Genomic DNA, 21447 nt, shown 5'->3' on the forward strand with positions numbered 1-21447 from the left:
CAAGCACGCAGTGAATAGCATTAGAGAAATTGTGTCTCCTTGGCTGACTCCTTTCTTTATAGGTATCTTTCTACTTTTCTTGTGTAGAATTAAGTTGGCTGTGGAATCTCTGTAGATATTTTCCAAGATATTTACGTGAGTGGTTTGTACTCCCTGATTACGCAATGCCTCAATAACTGCTGGTATCTCTACTGAATCAAATGATTTTTCGTGATCTATGAAAGCCCTATAGACCGGCTTATTGTACTATGCGAATTTCTCGATAACCTGATAATTGACACGGATGTGATCCATTGTAGAGAATCCTTTCCTGAAGCCCGCCTGTTCCTTTGGTTGATTAAAGTCTAGTGTTGCCCTTATCCTATTGGACATTATTTTGGTAAATATTTTATGTAATACTGGGGAGCAAGCTAATAGGCTTATAATTTTTCAGTTCTTTAAGGTCTCCGTTTTGTGGAATAGTATAATGTTTACATTCTTCCAGTTTTCTGGGACCCTTGTAGTTGATAGACATTTCGTATTGAGAGCCGCCAGTTATCTAAGCATTATGTCTCCTCCATCTTTCATTAAATCGACTGTTCTTCCATCTTCTCCGGCTGCTTCCCCCGTTTCATGTCTTGCAAGGCGCTTCTGACCTCATCTCTAGTTATAGGAGGAGTTTTTTATCCTGTTCATTATCGTTCCGAATAGAGTTCTCCTGAGTCCTCTGGGTACTGTACAGGTCAGTATAGAATTATTCCGTTTCAGTTATTATACCTTCAAAATTGCTGATGATATTACCGTGCTTATATTTCAGTGCATACATCTTAATGTGTCCTATGCCAAGTTTCCCTCTCACTTATTTCAGGATGCGACTATGTTTTACGGCTCCCTCAGTTTTTCTAACGTTGTTTTGCGAATATCACTTATTTTCGCCTTGTTGATCAGTTTTGACAGTTCCGCAAATGATATCTTATCTCTTTAGTTGGACACTTTCATTCTTTGTCGTTTCTTTATTAGGTCCTTTGTTATTTGGGAGAGCTTGCCTACTGGCTGCCTTGGCGCCTTCCCTCCCACTTCGTTTGCTGCCTCTGATGCCAGCCTCGTTACGGTTCCATTATTTAGCTACATGTATTCATCGTCATCTCTCTTTTCTAAGGCTGCAAATTTGTTTGCAAGTACCAGCCTAAATTGGTCTGCTTTTACCCTTACTGCCTCTAAGTTGACCTGTTTCTTCTTGACCAATTTTACTTTTTTTGTCTTCAAATTGAGGTGAATCCTAGCCCTCACTAACCTATGATCACTGCACGTTACCCTACCTATCACTTCTACATCTTGCGCTATGCTGGGATCGGCAGAAAGTATGAAATCAATTTGATTCCGTGTTTCACCATTAGGATTTTTCCAGGTCCACTTTCTGTTGCTACGGTTCCGGGAAAAAGGTGTTCATTATCCTCCGCTTATTGGTTTCTGCGAATTCTACCAGCACCTCTCCTCAAACGTTTTTAGAATCGACGCCGTAGTTGCCAAGTGCCTGTTCACCCGCCTGCTTTTTCGCCACTTCTACATTGAAGTCAACCATTACTACTGTATACCAAGTTTGAACTTTTCTCATCGCTAACTCAACCTCTTCGTAAAACTGATCTACTTTATCATCGTCGTTACTGGATGTTGGAGTGTAGGCTTGTACTACCTTTAATCTATACCTATCATTAGGTTTAATTATGACTAATGCTACCCTCTCATTCATGCTGTAGAATTCGTTATGTAGCCCGCTATGTCCTTATGCATTAAGAATCCTACTCCGTATTGCTTCTTATCAGGGAGACCTCTATAGCAGAGGACACGGCGGTTATTCAACAACGTATAAGCCTCACCAGTTTTTCTATCCTCACTAAGACCGATGGTATCCCAAACAACGTCTGATAGTTCCTCGAACAGTACTGCTAAGCTAGCCTCTCTCGACAGAGTTCGGCAATTAAAGGTCGACAGGGTCAGTTTCCATTTGAATCGTCGTAGCGAAGCTGTGCTGTTTCTTTAGGCCGTGTGGAACTATGGCAAAACACAAGAAAATGATGCATCAGGGGGGATTGCGCATAGCTTGCGCAGGCTTTTGTAAAACCTAGTTCAGATCAACTATGAGTGCGTACTTAATGTTTACTTATAAAATCAGTATCTTACCTTCACCTTTGTAGGACGGAGGACCTAGAATTAGGCACCTCCTGTCGCCGTAACCTACTGGAAACTGGTATACCAGCAGTTCGATTTCGTCTGTAGACAAAGTTGGTAGTAGGCCACTTACGTTAGCTGAAAAGTGAAGGAAGAATTTTTACCTTTCGAAAACGTTAGCTTTGGTGCTTGGCTAGGTGCAAATAGTATTTTTATTCTTGCATAAAGAACCGCACCCGTGACCCACCATGGTAACTGGCCGATATGTGACACTTCTGCAAGTCCTCGCGCAAAACCTGCAATTACTGCTACGTATACGATGTTCCTTTTGAGGCCGCAAACGGCTTTGATTGACAAAGCGCGTCACCTCACTAGTCGCGTGTAAAGTGTGGCAGCTACCAATGATAACTCGTTGCCTACTGTGGGACACTCGAGTGTATGGAAAATGTCAATTTTTTATGTCTTTTACAAATTTTCATCATTCCACTACGCACATTACTTATGGGGCCGTATGACGTAAAACTAGTCCAATATGTTTTTATTCCAATCTCCTGACGTCAAATTTGCGTAACCGCGCCGCAAGCATCGGGCGGTCACCCGCTGGGTTGTCAGAACAAACCAATCACACCCTTCGAATAACAATTGGAATAAATTGGAATATAAGAGCTTCGAATAGTTTTAAGTTATAGCGCCCGTGTTCTCCCTTTTCTTGTTTTGTTTTATGACCGTACGGTTTGCCATACCGCAAATATGGTTAACAAATTCGTGAAATCCCTTTCTCGAGAAATAACTGCATAGGTTGCCTGTGGCGCTTACCCCTGTATTATCAAGCGGCCGAGTTCACCCCTCAGCCAAGGGAAATCCTACGCTTCTCAAGAATTTGTGTGGTGCGTCATTGAAACGCACTGACAACAACTTCTGTCGTATGACGGCGCCACTATCCACGTTCTCGAGTTGAGGTGGTGTGTTGAGCGAAGCCATGTTCTAGAATACGGGGGTTATTTTCCAGACTTGACGGGCTTATCTGTCCGTATCCCGGCACCCCTAAGCACTTTATCTTTTATGACCTTTATCCCACTTACATTTACTGCCTCATCTGTGCAACACAACTAGCCATAACTAGGACGTTAAACTTCACTTAGACCTAAATATACCATAATAGATTAGTGGCGAGTAGAATGCATTCTAAATAAGCATGTAGATCTGAAGGTGTATAACAACGTGTTTGCATGCTTCCTCAAGGCTATTTTTTTTCTTTTTTTCCCTTCCATCTTTCTTTTTCAATGTGCAACTTCATCTCAAACTTTAACGCTCATAATAGATCTAAGCACTGTTGGGGGCTTCGAATTCAATACATAATGTCAGAACAATGTCCATTCATAAACGTCGTACGTTTTTAAACGCGTAGGTCTTTTACAAATTGTTTACAAATTGAGTGTGCCAGAGCTGCCTAATGCCCTTGCCGTGAGAACTTGCAGGAACGCTTCAGGGAAGTCAATGACAAGTGCGACGGCGTAACTTACAGCGCCAACTGTTTGCCTAATGTCAAAGCATATAGCTTATGTCGAGAACTAACCTCGATTTCTTGTGAGTGCCTCACCGTTTTCCGGGGCTGTTCTCAAAGATATTGCAGGCTGCCACAGTCATAGAAACACCCAGCGTTGCGGTGCCACCGTGCAATGGTATCAGTAATATTGGTGGCACCGTGCCCGCTGAAGCATAGTAGTAAAAAAAACTTTCTCGCATTCTTCTCTCGTAACAGCTAGCGTTTTGAGCCGCTGTAGTTGACATGCTCCGCCTCTGTTCGAAGACTAAAATTCTGTCATTTGAGACGCTGCGCATCTGCGACTAGAGGCGGCAGCAGATACTGCACGCGGTGTTCCGAACTGGTCCATGAGGATGTGTCGCTTGAAGTATCGGTTGGCCCTGGCGTACTGGCGCCACCCATACCACTTAATGGAAAACTGTGCCACAAATAACCACCTCCCAGAGCATGCTAAACCCATTCATGAATAGCAACCGGGTTGGCTTTTCAGGGTTTTCACCTTTTTTGCACTGCGAAATATAATCTTATGTTCGTAGAATGTGCGGTCCAAAAGCTAAACTGAGCTTATAGGTCTAAAAATTTTAATTAAGCACTCCATTTTCCGGATTATAGCCTGCATGCAACCCATGGTTAAATAAATTGAAGTTTCATGGAGTTTTCACTACCATGGGCGCGCCATGGGTGCAGTGCGTTTATGCGCGGCTTCATGCATGCACGAAACGTATATCAAGGTTAGGGGCGGTGTGTTCTTCCTTGAAGGAAGGTTTTCATGGAATTGATTCAAGCTCGGCATTGTTTCGGATCGAAGAAGCGCCTCTTTCCAAGAGGGAGCCCGTTCGCAGGAGCACATGCAGCCACGTTTTACCAAAAGGGCTGAACATAAATAGTGTTCATGGCGCTTTAAGCATCCCTACTTACCAGTGAACCAAACCACGTCTTAATCATTTGCTACCGAAATATCCAGGAATTACTACCCGAGACAACGGAAGGCTACGAGTGAATTGATGTTCATGAGGCTGAGATCGAATCGGACGTTTAGACGATCCCCGAGCCGCAGGATTATCAACGAGGTATGAGCTCTTCAAGGTGGTTAAACAGCCATTTTACATCAACTTGAGGCTATTTACGGACGTCTCAAGGCGAACAACAATGAGCTGAACAAAATAAACGAGGAACAAGAGAGCAAAATAGCCGATGAAAACTTCAAGCAAGAATGCAGCCCCCGTTGTGGAATACAAGAACTCTACCAGCACCATGAGCGAGCTACTTGGCAAGCGAGACCACGTTGTTCAGTCTACGTCATCAACACCGGAGCTTCGGACTTCGTCGGCGGCCAGTACCCGGAAGCGCCTGGAGCCAAGCTACCCAAGTTTTAGCACGGTCCCTTTTACTAAGTATTTGTGTCGAGGGATGACTTCTGGAAACAATTCTACAAGATGATTAACCGCAACGGAAGCTTTATGGCAACAGGCAAGGCCACCTATCTGATGCACTTCCTAAAAGGTGACGTGGCATCGGCTATGGAGGGCCTTCGAAGCAGAGAAGCCTGCTACAAGGACACCATCGACACGGTCAAGGAGCGCTTCGTTCATAGAAAAACGACTCGTACAGGAATACTCCTCCAAGCTTCGTATGTTGCCTTCGGTCTGTTCAAGCAACTTGATAGCTCTTCGCAAAAGTTACTACCAAGTCGTCAACTTCAGAGGAATGGATACCTTGGGCTGCGCAAGACACCATTTTCATCCACGCTGTATGACCTGCTGCTGCAGGCTGTACCACGTGACACAGTGGTGGAGTATCAGTGGTCCTTGCGCCATACGGGTGACAAGGAATAGCAGTATTGCAGCATCTATCACGGAGCTGGAACGCCTATTTATGTTGTACTGCATCGAGTTGGAGAGCTCGGAGAAAAGCGAGTTTGCGAATAATTGAGGAAAAAACAGCTATAGTGAGAATTCGCTAAACCAATTTAGACATTTTCGCGGCTCTAATTCCACTTCTTTAGTTCTCCACAGGAACACAATGATAATCCTTGAGAACTGTGTGTCTTGTTAATCATGTCAGCATTCTACGGAAGTCTGCCCGCTTGATCTCCCACTATCTCAAAAGAAGCACATTTTATCTGGAGACATGGCATGCCTTCGATTCACGATAAAAGTTAACAAGGCATGTGATTGTAAATGCAAGGTTACGTCCTCTACCTGCCAAAGACGTCATGCGACGGCTGTATGTGGTCCGTTGAAAGCAAACCAGAAGACATGTGAAACAGGCAGCACAAACGCCAGAATACCCGCAATCAATCCAAGCATAAACGTGATTGTATGTACATCTCTAGAAGAAAATTGGGACATCATCAAGAATTCGTAGACACACATCCTACTGCAGACGTTCCGTGCTTGGGCGGTAACAGACGTTTCAGGTCAATATATCAGAGGTTCCATAGACGGAAGCAGTCAACGCAAGCTCATCACAAAGTGGCTGTCACGTGGGGTGAAGTAGCGGTGTGCAGGCTCTACCATTATCGCGCTCGACACATTTTCAAGCAAGTCGAGTAGGGCAACGCACAAGCGGCGTATTGTGCAGCTCTGTCTGTGGATCCATTTCTCGGGCACGGAAGCTGTCTTGCAAGAGATAGAAATTCCACACATTTTGCCAATATATCGAGGCAAGTGTAACGAGCTCGCCATTTGTCGTGGAAATCCATAAGTCTTGAAAGGGCATCGCTGATCGACGACTGTACGAATCCGTTCGCGGGGAAGCAGGCATAAGCGTTGTCATCGGTTCCGACCAAATGTGAACTGCGACGACGGGTGAAGTCACTCGGTACGTTAGAAATAAGACACTTATTGCTATGAAGTCCAAGCTAGGCTGAATGGTTCAAGGAAAAGGGAGCTGCATGACATCAGATATAACAAGTTCGCGTATCATGGTCTGCGTACTAAAGAAGAACATACAAGGGGGCGACGAATTTCTCCGCTCATTTGGGGAACCTGAGACCATGGGAACATCAGACGCCGTCGACAGTGAGAACAAGCTCAGTCCAGTATTGAAGCAATTCGAAGAAACCAAGTCTTCGAGACAGGAGATACCAGGTGACGTTGACCTGGAATGAAGATGTCGAGCTCTCGGTGACAAAGAAGTCGCAATAAAAAAAGTTTGGAAACTTTTGTCACGGCTTTCGAGCAAGCAAGAAGGTTTAGAGGCGTATGCCTCTAAACCTTCTTATGCCTCTGCGAGTTGGACATGCGGAGATTGTTGAAACCCACCTTTGAATCTGACAAAAGCATATTACATTTCCCACGGAGAAGTGATTCCAGAGCACGCCCTAGCCACAAATGTGAGGATCTTTCTCAACGCTTCTTTGTACGCTGAGGAGTGCTGCCGATTAAATGAATGCCTCGGAAAGGGTGAGAAGCTATACCAGGATCTGGTGAAAGTACTATTGCGTTTTAGATCGCACCGGATAGCTCTGCTGGCTCACATCGAGAAAGCATTTCTTCAAATGTATAATGCAGTGAAAGAAAGAGACGCTATTTTATTCCTTTTGTTAGGAGCAAAAGACAGCACTAACTTTCGCAGAAGATGAGATTCAGGAGTAGAGAATGACGGAAGGGATGTTCGGAGCAACATGAAGCTCATTCCTCCTGAAGGAAACTATATTCCACCATCTAATGAGTGCACCTTCAAGCAATGCAGGTACCGAAACACTTCTCAGCAAGTCATTTTGGGGAGATGATCTAGTGGGTGGAGCAGACACAGATGAAGAAGCACTTCATATCTTCCGAGAAGACAAAGAGATTATGCAGGAGGCAGCAATGACATTACAGAAATGGACCGCCAACTCATATCACTTGATAAACGTATTGGGGAATAAAAACCAGTCGACCGGCAGATAAGTGACTGTCCTCCACGAGACAAGCGCGAAAGTTCATCGAATCACATGGAATCTGCACACGAATTATTTCAGTTTTTGTTTCACAAGCATTTTCTAATTTATAAAACAAAGATGTCATACAAAGTGATTCATGCTTTAAGCCGCTTCACTGATATACGACCCAACGGGATTTGTTGTGCAATTCACCATTGTTATCAAGATTTTCCAGAATTTATGGACACGTGGCACAGGTTGGATTGAGCAGCTGCCGCAAGACCTGTCAAAAGAACGACATGAATGGGTATGCGAACTCCCACGCTTGCAGAGTGTTTCCATACCGGGTCATCCTGGAAGGGGAATCAAATATCCGAGTGTACTACAGGTTCACGTATTTTGCGACGCAAGCCCTTTGACATACGGCCTAGTGCTTTACGTCGTACCGAGCTGCTCAGCGACATGCTAATTCCTGATCGCAAAATCACTTGTTGCACCTACCAAGACAATGTCACTGCCACGGCTGTAGCTTCTAGGTGTCTTGATCGGAGCAGGGCTACTTGAATGCGTCTGAAATGCCATCACTGACACGGACCTCTAATGCATATTGCTGTCAGATTCCGCAGTCATGCTGTCTTGAATAAAAGGCAACTCAACGAAGTGGAAGCAATTTGTGTCGAAGACAGTGAGAGAGACCAAGGAAAACAACGACCCTTCCAATGAGGAGGTGTTGTCTGCGACAGGCGAATCCAGCAGAGCTACAGACACGTGGAGTTTCAATGAATAAGTCATTGTCTAACCATATGTGGTGGCATGGAAGAGACTGCCTATGCGAGTCAGGTGACCGATGGCCACTACCGCAGCCAGAACATATCAGTTTCGATGACAGGATAATCGGCGAAGGTACTGTCGTTCACTTACTGGGCTCACAAGAGGCGAGGAGCACGCTAAAGTGGAGAGGGATTCGATAGGGACGAGCCACTGCACTGAAAATCGATAACCGTATGACGAGGGTGGCGACGGCGTCTGCGATTGGTCCGTTTTCCCTTACTTTGCTTGTGGTGACTCGTCGACAATCGCGGCGGCATGCAACGTAAACTTAACAATGACGCTAAAACGGATCCTCAGCAAAGAAGAGTTGGTGGAACGAGGTCGCAAACGTGCCGAAAGTGCTCGAAAACGTTACACGACCACGCAAGAAGTTTTATTACACGCCAATACACCCATGCTCTCCGACAGGAGCGAGTAGCCAGTGCCTGCGAGATCGGCGGCAGCCACCTTTTATTCCTTTCGGAACGGGGCAGCCTGGGGCTATTCAGAAGAAAATTCAGTTTTGTTCGGCATATTAATACATCTTTATCGCGTGCACGTCACTTTGACGCGGTGAGTTTTTGTGGTTTTGTGACGTCACGTGAGAGGCAGGGGAAATGGGCGCAGCCCGAGAACTTTTGACCAATAGCCGAGGGCTAATGGCTAGGAGACGTCGAATCAGAAATAACTACTTTTCTTTTGTTCGGTCAAATCGCGCATAATCCGTGTGTAAACGTTATATCAGATGGGGAGCTATCGCGGTTTTCGTGACGTCGCGTGACAGACAGGTGAAATGGGGGTGGTCCAAAAAAGTTTTTGACCAATTGCGGAGGGCTGATTGCAGAGATGAAATAGAAAAGTTTGGAATAGTTTTACGTTATAGCGCGCCTGGACACTGAAACCGACAGATGAATCGAAAAGCTGCTAGTGCTCACGGCATGGACATTTAGATTCAACAAGGACTGCCGACGCTAGAACAGCGTGCAAACGGGTCCTCTAGTAGCTGAAAAGATCACTGAAACAGAAAATTATTGGATGAAGCATGTGCAGTAGCAAGCCTTGAGCGAACATGTAAGCTCGATTCCCACAGGTCTATCTGCAAAGGCGACCTCTTGCATCAATGACATCGACCCTTTTTTCAATGCCGACATTATCCTTCGGGTTGGCGGGTACCTATTACACATTGACGCATATAAGTAAGCAAAACGTCCAGTCATCGTCCCTTACGATAGTCAGTTCTCGACCTTACTGACAGGGACAGCATGCAGCAAAATACTGTGCGGAGGCATGCGAGACGATCCAGCACAGTGGCGAGAGAGTTATTGGATCTCCCGGACACGAACATTGGTGACGAAGATTATACACGGAGGCTATACGTGCAGACACTTCCGATTTAGTCTAGCAATGCTAGAACTGCTCCTGTAGGACGCCATTGTTTGACTTCGACAAACGCATTCGAAGTCACCGGAGTCGACTTCGTAGGACGACTATTTGTTGTGGCTCTAGTTGGAGAGACAAAATTTACCTGGTGCTCTTAACAGGTGCCACATCACGAGGAGTGCACCTGTAAAGGGTCTCCAGCATGACGTCAAAAGCCTTTCTTATGCCTTTAAGACACTTTGTAGCACGAAACGGTCTACCACGCATAATTTATTCAGACAACTCAAGAATATTTAAGAAGACGTTAAACGTTTACAAAAGCTCTAACAGTTGATTTTCCAAGAGAAGCTTAAGTGTAGAATAAATGGAAAAAAATTGTAGCGGTATACTTAAGCCAGTAAAGTATCGCCCGAAGGTTTATTATTCCTAGCGCTCCATAGTAGGGCGGCCGGTCGGAGCGTCTAGTCAGGGCGCTCAAGCTTCCTCGGCTCAAGCTAGACTTAACTTTGCAGAACTTACGATAGTGTTAACGAAAGTAGACACACATAGCCAGCCAGCCATTTCATGACTAAAAAGACTTGACGGCGCATACGGTCGCATATATTGAAACACTTGCCACGAAAGGGCGCTCTGACTATCCTACAAAACCAAATATACCCGATTTACACACGCACACGCGAGAAAGAAAAAAAATCTAATAGCGGGTAGCCCTGCTGCTTCCAACCTACTGTATAACGTCTAAAAAAAACCAGCAAGTTTAACAACAGAAGCAAGCTCCAAGCAGGCACGAAAAACATGTTTTCGGCACCGCCACGCAGTCTTGGAGAAACACGTCTGCCCGCCAGTGCGGCTCGAACTGAATGGGATGCGCGGACGTAAGAGCAATGTGGTGGTGCCTCAAGGAACTCAGTGACGCACGCAGCGGGCGCCTTCTGTAGATTGGCCGTGACCGCGTGACTTTTTGTACCATCTATGGCCACGCTGGCGGATTTTCCGCTTCATGAGCGATGTAATGTTTTCGAATTAATAGGTGAATCTAATTGGCTGGTAAGTCCATGCAAAGTTTGTTTTAGTTGGACAGTATACATATAATTCTTAGGCTGTCACCGACTAATAGTACGTCCCCTAGTCACGGCTTGATCTCCCGCTCGTTTAGCTTATCCTCGAGAATGCGATATACCATGCGACATACCGCGACGACTTCGTGTCGAGTGGTCCATATTATGTTGTTTTTCAAGAATTTGTGCTTTCGGCTTGCTTATAGCATGCCCGCCGCGGTCCTGGTCACGTCGCTTTTGCTGTACTTTCTACATCCTTCTTGAGAGTGCGGAAGGGTTGTTAAAGTGTATTTATAGATTTAACAAAAGCTTTTGACACCATTTATCACAAAATTCTAATACATAAACTCGAATCTTACGGCGTAACTGGCCCGCCACTTCAGTTTATTTCTAGCTACCTAACGAAACCTACCCAAGTTGTTCAGATTGACGGCAAACTCTCACCTTCTAAGAACATATATCAAGGCGTTCCTCAGGGCTCGATCCTTGGTCCGCTGCTGTTTCTACTATTTATTAGTGACCTACCTAATGTTCTGACCATTACTGAATGTATATTATATGCAGACGACACGACTATTTTTTCTTGCGCTAATAATGTCGACGAGCTACAGCGAAACGTTAACGTTGATCAGCATAACATAACTTCCTGGTGTAGAAAGAACATGTTGCACGTCAATCCGCTTAAAACGGTTTTTATGGCTTTTCATTCCTTCCCGACACTAATTTCGGAATCAATATCTGTGTGTCCTAACAACAACTTAATACCAATATCTCATAGCGCAAAGTTTCTTGGCGTAGTTTTAGACAAGCATCTGAAATTCACTCTCCATGCGCAATCACTTGTCCGTAAGATTTCTTTTGGAATACGCGCCATAATCAAAACCCGCTCATATTTTCAGCCGCACATTATCCATTCCCTTTATCATGCACACATTCACAGTCATTTATCTTACTGCGTATAAGCCTGGTGTAACACATACCTCGCTCACCTCAGCCAACTTCAACGCCTGCAGAATCAGGGGCTTCTTCTCATTACTTTCAGCCATTTTCTATCCAATTCAACGTCACTTTATTGCAGTTTAAACATTCATCCTCTTCATCAGCTCTTTCAGTTCAAGTTAACAATAGTGATTTATAAGTTATTTCGCAATATTGCATACATAGATGGCTTTGTTGCTGAAACGTTTGTAAATACTAACACTACTAGGTTCTGTGAACTCGATAATCGTCTTTTACCTAAAGTGCGCACAAACTATGGCAAGTTCACTACCACATTTGCGGAAATAAAACTGTGGAATTCAATTCCACATACTATTAACTCGTCCCCCACAGAGCATATATTTCAGAACCAAGTCAAGAAATATTTTATGCAGCAACTATCTTCATCCTAACAACAGACTTTTGTGACTGTAATAATAATTCACTTGGCTATTATACTATATGTTATATTTCTCCTATTATTATTCTATTGTAAATTTGCAATACTTGTTCACTACAGAAGTTTCTTCGCAATTTTTGTCTTATTTAACAGCTTTATATCCTTGTTTTTGCGCATCGTTCCTTGTTTTTATGAAATTGTCTGTAAGGTCACCGTAACCAATACTTGATCTGTACCTCGTTTTTGTTTTATTTTGTTCATGTATGGGAGTCCAACCTGACAGTTTCTAACTTTGGGACTCCCTGTGTAGTGCTAATTCTCTATACAATTCCTTGTAAAACTGACATCGTTGATGAAGAAACTTGAAACTTGAAAATTGTTCCCTTCGCGTTGCTTTCTGAGGTGTTGCCACCTCTACGGCTTCGAGAGCGTCATTCGCGCGTATCGACGGACTGCTTACTTCCCTTAGGCGCCCATCTACTACACTGGCGATTGACTCCTTTTCTGCTTTGTATGTGGCGGTGTCCACGTATCTCCTGCTCCTTAGTCCGCCAGACCTCTGGTTTAGCGTTCTCTATCTGGTCACTCTGCGGCTGCGGTGTAATTCTCTATGCACGTTTGGTGGGAGTGGCTATTAAATTGGTCTCCCGTACGTATGCCTCCAGTGTCATGGTTCCCTGCATTTTCCTGATCGTGTCTGCGTATCTGAAGGTTTTGAGTTCTGTGCGCACCGTTGTCGTCTGCATCAGTCTCAGCTTCGGAGCTACCAGCGCTTCAACTTCTCATTGAAGGTGTTGGTCGGCAGTCGCAGAGCCGTCTTGTATGCTTTACTCAATATCGTACTCATTTTTACTTGTTCTTTGAGCGCGCTGCTGATACGGGAGGATGTGGATGACTCCGCTGACAACCATAGCGTGGACTCTTTATTGTGCCTCTTTCCATCATACCTCGTCTCCAGTTTGAGATCCTCGCAATAATTCTTCTGACTTGTGTATTTGAATTTTTTAGTGTTTTTTGTGGTCCACCCTTTGGTTTACTTTAATCCACATGCCAAGAATCTTGGCGCAGTGAAGCTCCTGCACTGTTGCCTCGGCGCCCAGCGCACGAGACAGCAGCTCGTGCTCGACGCCGTCGGCGGAAGTGCGTAGCGCCGAAAAAAAAAAGCGAGGAGCAAAAAAAAATATGAAGGCGGAGCCTTTGACGTATGCGTCTCGCGTTACTCGAGGTCAGGTATGGGAGGACACAGGGAAGGAATTTAGCTTGCGTAGGATAGACGGGGCGAGTCGAGATAGCGTCTTGCTTGGCAGTGGAGCCCGCCAGCTGAAATCATGGGTTCGCAGAGCTGAAATATTTCTATTTCAGCTATTAATGGAGCCTATTTGAAAACATTTTGCTGCAGAAAGCTCCCTAGATGACACGTAACAACTTCCAGCATATAGCCAAAGTTTTCTACGGAGCCTGGTAAGAAGCCCTAAATGTCCAGTTCTGTGATCACGCGTTCTCTGTGTGGGGAACCCTTTCGACCACCCATTCCGCCAATTATCAGGAGTACGTCCTCGGGGGACAGTTTAGGACTAAATCCAAACGTTTTATGCAGCATGAGATCTTCATCTTCCATGTGTGTTTGTACTCTATTGGGCACGATGATCTTGTACACTTTACGCAAGGAGGATGTGAAGGAAACCGGTGGTAGGTTGTCTATACTCGGGGTCCTACCCGATTTTGGGATAAGTATGATGTCATTGTTTCCATCTTCTGGAACTGTCCCACATTCCCAGTCTTCATTTACGGATTTTGTAATATCTTTGACTTTATCTTGTTCGAGGTTGCGGATCACTGCGTTAGTGGTTTTGTGAGCTTCCTTGGCTGTATGCTTGAAGGATGTCTTTGTCGTATGGCGGACCTCGTTTATAGGGATGGGCTCGTCCTATGTCGAGTACTGTTTGCACCGTTATTTCTCCTTGCAGCTTGGTATGTCGGTGTTCCCTAGGTATTTCGTCTGCCCCCTCGGGTTTCCCTCCATCATGCTGCTTCTTTGAGAGGGGGGGGGAGCGTTATGCTTTGTATGTGCTGCCGACATCCTCACTCCACTGCTTGAGTGAACTTAAGTCTGTCAACGTCTGTAGTTTCTCGAAACACCTTCCACTACATGATTTTCATGGTGCCTAAATTTCGTTTGACAGGATTTGTAGTGACTGAGACTACCAGTATATTGTGGTGACTGTCGAGTGTCTCCCGTGTCTTCCCATGTTGCATCAAGCATATTCTTCGCGAAGGTCAGACCAAGGCACGTGCCTGCAATGACGCTGCTTCATATTCTCGTTGTCTATGCGTAGGCTTTAAACCCGCCGTGGTTGCTCAGTGGCTATGGTGTTGGGCTGCTGAGCACGAGGTCGCGGGATCGAATCACGGCCACGGCGGCCGCATTTCGATGGGGGCGAAATGCGAAAACACCCGTGTGCTTAGATTTAGGTGCACGTTAAAGAACCCCAGGTGGTCAAAATTTCCGGAGTCCTCCACTACGGCGTGCCTCATAATCAGAAAGTGGTTTTGGCACGTAAAACCCCAAATATTATTATTATTATTATGCGTAGGCTTTAATGAGTTCGAGCCTCTTAGCCTTCGTTGCTTTTGCTAAGCATTTGCCCTTTGGTGTTGCACGGCTGTATCCCCAGCTTTGCTTGGCTATCGCCTCCCCACTTCTCCGAAGAGACCTCCGAAGTTGTCGGAATTTTATCTGGGTGGGCTGCGGACCATGAGTATAAAGGTGTTGTCGTTGCTTCTTTTCTAAGTGGTGAGTTCAACGAACTCGCACTATACGTCCGTGTGTTGTAGTCGGCTTACGATTTTCGTGGCCTTTTGTCACACCCGGTTCACCGCCTTCCTCTCTTTTTGGTTGGGGAGGGTGACATACCCGAGCAGCTGCGGCGAGCAGCCGGTTTCCTGGAACGCCCCAATATCTGTCCCGATTAGTTTGTGGCGCTTGTATTGTTTGATTATTCCTTGCTTCTTTTTGTGACTGCGGCATTTCTACGGCCAGATTTCTAAGCTTTTGTCCTTGATAATTTGGGGTACCCCCTTTAGAGTTGAATGGTTTCTGGCTGTGTAGGGCATTCGGAGTCGCTGGCTTGCGACGGTCAGCTGTGTGCCTTCTCCTCAATTTTCTTCGTGTACTGTTCATTCCGGATTTGTAGTCGGAAGATATTGCATTCTTGTGCAGCTTGTTGTGCTACCTGTTTAGTCTGCTGTTGCGTCTGCTGGAATGCGGTCTTCAACTTGTTATTTCGGTCGTCGAACTTCTGCTGTAGCATAGCAAGTCTCTGCTCTGTTCGCTGCTATAACGTCAGGAACTCTATATGCCGCTTACTGCTAGCGCCGCGACTTCCCGTTTGGAGCTGCCGGGAGTTTTGAATGTATTTACAGTCAACAGCGCGTATAGTGAAGAGATTCAGACCTCCGAAATACTTCGGTATACAGGTCACTTCGTTGTAAAGGCCGCGTAAATGTGTTAAAAACATGTGTAGTGATCGCGAGTTCCGGGTGTTCCATTATGTGTGTTCATTGGCTCGCCTAGGCTGGATGGGTTGCAGGTCGCGGAAGTAGTCGTGGAGGTGTTGAATATAGGGTTGATGTTGCGTAGTTGTCTTTTCTGTGGAGAAAAGGCCGCGGGGAAAACTTAGAGTAGCTTAGAGGGCGCCGTAAACAAGGGTGGCCGCAGCGCACCGAAGGTCGAGGCGGAGGACAGCCCGAAGGCCAAGCATTACCAACAAGTCATCAGTCAAGTGCTCACGATCACGGCATGCTTTGAGGGCCGTCATGATCCTATCACTGAACACACTCAACCATGCCGTTAGCAGACGGATGGTAAGCTGTAGTGCGGTAGTGCTCCGCACTCAGAATGCGGGTAAATGCAGCAAATAGCACAGATTCAAACTGCCGTCCTCGGTCTGTTGCTACAATGGCTCGGCATGCAAAACATGAAATGCTGGAAGAAACGAAAGCACATGTCGCTATCTCTGCGGTGACGTCGGCTATAAGCACCGCCTCGGGCCACCACGAGAAACAGTCCACTATAGTCCAAATGTAACGGTAGCCGTGCGAAAGAGGAAACGGACTAACTATGCCTGTTTGAACATGGTCAAAGCGCTGGTCAGGGGGAAGGAGCCGTTGGCGTGGGTCACCTTGTTTGACACGCTATACAGGAACGTGCCCATACGCGAACATCTGCATTGACGCGAGTCGATACATAGCGCTGCGAGCCGAGGTGTTGAGCGATTCGTGTGACAGGATGAGCAGTGTCATGCAGAGAGTGGGAAATGGCCCGCCGGAATGTTCCCGGAATGACAGGGCGCGGAAGAGGCCCCGACATATCGCGCCACAATAACATGGCGCGGATGGGTGGAGAACAAATTTGAGGCAAAGAGAGGAGGGACCGTTGCCGTAACGTTGTAGTTCAGGGTCGGCGGGCTGTGCCTCGAACATCGCGTGCCAGTCGACAGCGGAAATGGAGCCGATCGCCGCAACACGGGAGAGGGCATCGGCTGCTGTGTTGCGGCTCCCTTGACATGCCGCTTATCCGTGGTGAACTGGGAGATTTATGCGAGATGCCGCATTTCCCGCGTGACGTACTTTGAGGAGTTCGTGCTGAATAAATAGGTCCGAGGTTTATTGTCACACATCACGTGTCGAACTCGCGCCCTTCCAGTAAGTGGCGCAAGTGTAGAACGCTGGTATAGATGGCAAACAGTTCGCGACCGAAGATACGGTAGCGTGCCTCGGCGGTTGCAAATTCTGAGAGAAGTAACCCAAGGGTGCGATTTAGAGCCAATATATTGTTGCAACACCGCTCCGGTGACCACACTGAATACATTTCTCAAGTCGGTGTGTGTTCAGAAAGTTGAGGTCAGAAAGTTGCGTGTTCTTATCACGTCCGGGTCACCGACAAAACCGACAAAACGACTGACACGTATGCTGCATAACTGATACTAGAACTTAAGCCCCACTACCCTCATTTTTTCCTTCTTTGTTCTTGCTCTGACTGCCCCCTGGCATCGTAGCAGATGCGGGCGTTACAAGGTAATTTCGCTGTGGAGGCTTCATTGTTAAGACCTTCGACTACATCTGGTTCTTCTCTAGCTCCATCAAGCGTCTCTAAAGGTTGGCACTCTGAGCCCTGGCTATCTTGACCATGCTCGCGAGATCCTTGCATTTGTGATAGTTGTCCAGTCTATGTTGATTATGTGAAGATGATGGGCAGGTTTTAGGAGCAGTGGGAGCATCGGAAGGAAAGAGCTGCGCTGTACAGCTTACCGTGCTGGCCGGCAGTTTCTTCTCTTTTATAATTCCCTTGTCTTCTTCCCCTTGTGGTCTTCGCCTTGCTTCAGGACCATTCTCGGCGCCGAGATCAATCGGGATCTCGACCTGGAGGGAGAGGTAGACCACGCTCTGCTCCTCGATCTCGAAGTCGACGCCTCCGCATCCAGGCTTCGCCAGCTTCTCTTCGGGCCCATGCCCACTGTCTGTGCTGCCGTCATTCCAGCCGCTTCTGCAGTTGCTAATGGGTTTCGCCTTCTTGAGTTTCCTCCCGCACTGGCGAGCTTCGGTTGTGTGTGCGTCCCCGCAGAGCACACATTTGGGCTCACATGCGTGGCAGTTGTCAGTGATGGCTTCCCCAAAGTTCAGGCACGCCTTTACCACCCGCATGGAGTAAACGTCGGAGCGTTGTCCTGGCTTTTGGTGGATCCTGGTGGTGGTGGTGATGTTGAAGCAGGCGGGGTTAGCCTGGCATACATAGCCGGCAATTGTTCCTCCTGATCCTCCTTCGAGTTGACATCAGGGGTGTGTCACCAGGTGTCGATGAGCCCGGTGTCTCGCAGGAAGGCTATCAGGAGTCGTTGCGCTCTCTTCCTGAATGCCGCGGGCCCTCCGGGGAAAACAACGTCTTCAAAGGTCAATGCCTAAGACCGCTCTTTTGTAGGTTGTCGACCATCGCTTTTCTTTCTGTGTGAAACTGCGGGCATAGCCAAATGAAATGTTCGATTTCGCCAATGTCACCACAGAAAACAAAGAGTGGGGAAGCGCGAAGCCCAGTCTTGATTAACCAAGCTGGGGTGTACGCGGAGTAGGTCCTGATGCGGTATAAAAGAGTCGCTTGTTCGCGTGTAAATCCATGAGTCACACAGGATTCGTGTGGATTCTTGTGCATCTCTCTAAAGTGAAGGCGGATTGCACCCCCAGGGTTTTGAAAAGCTTTTGGGGCTTTCACTTTTGAGACAGATGTCAGCGCTAGGCGTGCAAGGTCGTCAGCTTCCTCGTTTCCGTCAATTCCTGCGTGGGATAGAATCCACTGAAACCTTATGTTAAATCCTTTGCTCGTTAGGTCGTCAATCAGTGCCAGGGACTGCCTTGTAAATTTCTCTAGAGGTAGGCCCCGATGTAATCTCTGTAATGCTGACTTGGAATCCGTCAGCACCACGACATCTCGTGCAGAAAAGGCTCGTAGTTTCCGCAAAGCCGCGGTGATTGCGGCGCTTTCTACTGTTTTAGAGGAAACTACGCGATCCAGTCGGCCAGACCAGGGCACATCAAAGGATGGTATGCAGAATGCCGCTGCACAGCTATCTGTGCGCACACCGTACCGTCTGTGTATACTTGTAGATGGCTTTGAAACACAGTGCTCAAGCGTTGCAGCACAATAAACTTTGCTTCGGCAGTTGAAATGGTGCGTTTCGTCGGTAGGCGGGGTACATTGAGGCTGCAGGTAACGTCCGAAAAACACCATGGCGGGTCAAGGCGACTTCGTTTAGGCCATTCCAATCGTAAAAATCGGAAGGTGTTCAGCGCCGCATGGAAATGTGAGCGAGTTCTTGCTCTTAGCCGCCGGAGAAGCACCGTGCCTGCGCGTGACTCGCCCACCCTTAATAGCTGCGTCAGCAAGGCCTGAGATGCCAAAAGGCGGAGTGGAAGAGACTCTGCCTCATTAGTGACTTTCTTGTTTGAAGCCGCTGTTGGAACTCTGATCGCCAAGCGAAGTCCCTTTCTGTGCACTGCCTCCAAGCGCTCGAATTGACTCGATGACGGTGATATCAGAGGAAGCTGATAGAGAATGCGGCTTGTTATCAGTGCAGCGTTCAGTTTAAGCAGGGATATAGGATTGTTTCCCCAACGTACACCTGCAAATCGACGAAGTGCGTTGACTCTTTGCACTGATGCAGCCACAACACATTCGACCGCACCACGCAATAGTAGCTTGTCGTCGATGGTGACGCCCAGGAATCGAACATGAGTGGCACGAAGAATTGAATGCCCTCTGATATTCAGCGTCAGACGTGTTGACTTGCGTCTCACTCCCGGGAAAAGCATGAAGGCAGATTTTTCTGCTGATAAAGATAGGCCAAGCGTCGATAAGTGGCGATCGATAGTGGAGAGAGAGAGAGAGGGTAGAATTCAGGAAGGCAGGGATGCTAACCAGTCAATAGTCTGGTTGGCTACCCTACACTGGGGGATGGGAGAAGGGGAAGAGAAAGAAGGGAGAGAGAATGTGTAGATACGTGTACGGACAGCACTTCAGTTAAAGTCACTCGAGCAAACCAGAAGTTCTGACAAAACACAAAAGTGCCTTCACTGCCTTCTGAGCCGATGATCGGTCGGGTCGGTGCTCTAATATGGTCTGTTCACTCAGAAGACAATCATCAAGTTTCCTCAATGTGTTGGACAAAGACTGTCTTTGTGCTTGAAATTGAGGACAATGGCACAATAAGTGGTCAATGTTCTCCTCGCATCCGCAAACATCACATGCAGGAGTATCAGCCATTCCAATTAGTGCTGAGTAAGCATTCGTGAAAGCAACTCCAAGCCATAACCGACACAGAAGAGACGCTTCACGTCGGTGTAGACCCGCTGGAGGTTTGAGTTGAAGTGACGGGTTTAGTCTGTGCAGTCTTGTGCGCCTTGTATGTGCGGTGTTCCACTCCGCCAAGGAAATCGTGCGTGCTAGAATGCCAAGTTGCCTCGCGGCGTCGGTCCTTGAGACAGGAATGGGGACGCAGCAGTCTTCTTGGTTTGACGTCCGAGCTGCCTTATCGGCGCCATCATTTCCAATGATACCGCAATGACCTGGTATCCACTGAAAAGAGATATCATGGCCTTTTTCTATTAGGTGATGGACAAGTTCCGCGATTTCGCACGTGAGCTGATCGTGAGTTCCATGACGGAGAAACGACTACACACATTGCAAGGCCGGCCTTGAATCGCAAAAGACTGCCCATTTTCTAGGACTTCCAGCATTTATCACTTGAAGCGCGTCGCGGAGAGGCGCAAGCTCTGCAGCTGTAGACGTAGTGACGTGGGAAGTCTTGAAACGCTTGGCTATTCTCATTGCTGGTATAACTAGAGCGCCGCCGGAACTGGTTCATGTAGTTGATCCATCAGTGTAGACGTGTGTGCAGTCGCTATATTTCTCGTACAAGAGAAGTAAAGTTAGTTGCTTGAGCGCTGATGATGGCAAGTCCGACTTTTTCTGAAGTCCTGAGATTGTAAGGTTCACTTGAGTACGGCGCATACACCATGGAGGAATGGAAGGCCTTGCCGCAGGTGTGTAACCTGACCTGAAAGAGGCACGGTGCGCGAAGACAGTCGCACTGAATGTCGTGTGGGGCCTATCTACTGGGAGACTTGCTAGGTGGTGGGTAGGGGTCCGGGCGAAGTGTCGTATGTGCACACGCATTGTTTCAATGATAATGTGCGTTTTAATAGTGAAATCTTGAGCGACTGCAATAACCTCAGTCGTTGACGCACTCCGCGGTAGACCGAGACATATCTTGAGGGCTTGGGCTTGGATGCTTTGAATTATATTCAGGTTAGTTCTGCAGGTGTTGGACATTACCGGTAGGCTGTACCGGAGGAATCCAATAAAGAGAACCCTGTACAGTTGCAGCATAGAGTGTATTGGTACTCCCCAGGTCTTTCCTGCAAGGAACTGATATCATGAACTGAGGGCTCCAGGAGAAACCCCAAAAATCTGTGACTCGTGCTGTACGAGATCATGTGTCTGTCGACGGATATCACGTATGAAGACATTGATTTGCTGGTAAATGCAACCGCTGCGCACTTTTCGTGTGATATATGAAGTCCCTGTTCTCGAAGGTAGGATGATGTTAAAGTGGCTGACTTTTGAAGCCGCGCGCGAAGCTGCAGTCGCGTCACAGCCTACGTCCAAATGCAAATGTCGTCGGCATAGATGGAGAGCCTAACGGGGCCT

At 47.0% G+C, this 21447-nt stretch overlaps 1 protein-coding gene across 4 annotated transcripts in view; it reads right to left on the bottom strand.

The window, feature by feature from the left end:
• The window catches only part of LOC142573145 (uncharacterized), a 123338-nt gene that overhangs the window by 20448 nt on the left and 81443 nt on the right, over positions 1 to 21447 (bottom strand). For 3 of the 4 annotated variants that reach the window (XM_075682691.1, XM_075682690.1, XM_075682694.1), the window contains one exon: positions 2161 to 2286. The exons of the other annotated variant lie outside the window; for it this stretch is intronic. In XM_075682691.1, the coding sequence (XP_075538806.1) occupies positions 2161 to 2286 (126 nt within the window). The remainder of the gene's footprint in view (positions 1 to 2160; positions 2287 to 21447) is intronic. 4 annotated transcript variants of the gene reach the window in all.

The sequence above is a fragment of the Dermacentor variabilis genome, chromosome 2 (genome assembly GCF_050947875.1).
Source record: "Dermacentor variabilis isolate Ectoservices chromosome 2, ASM5094787v1, whole genome shotgun sequence".
Classification (NCBI taxonomy): domain Eukaryota; kingdom Metazoa; phylum Arthropoda; class Arachnida; order Ixodida; family Ixodidae; genus Dermacentor; species Dermacentor variabilis.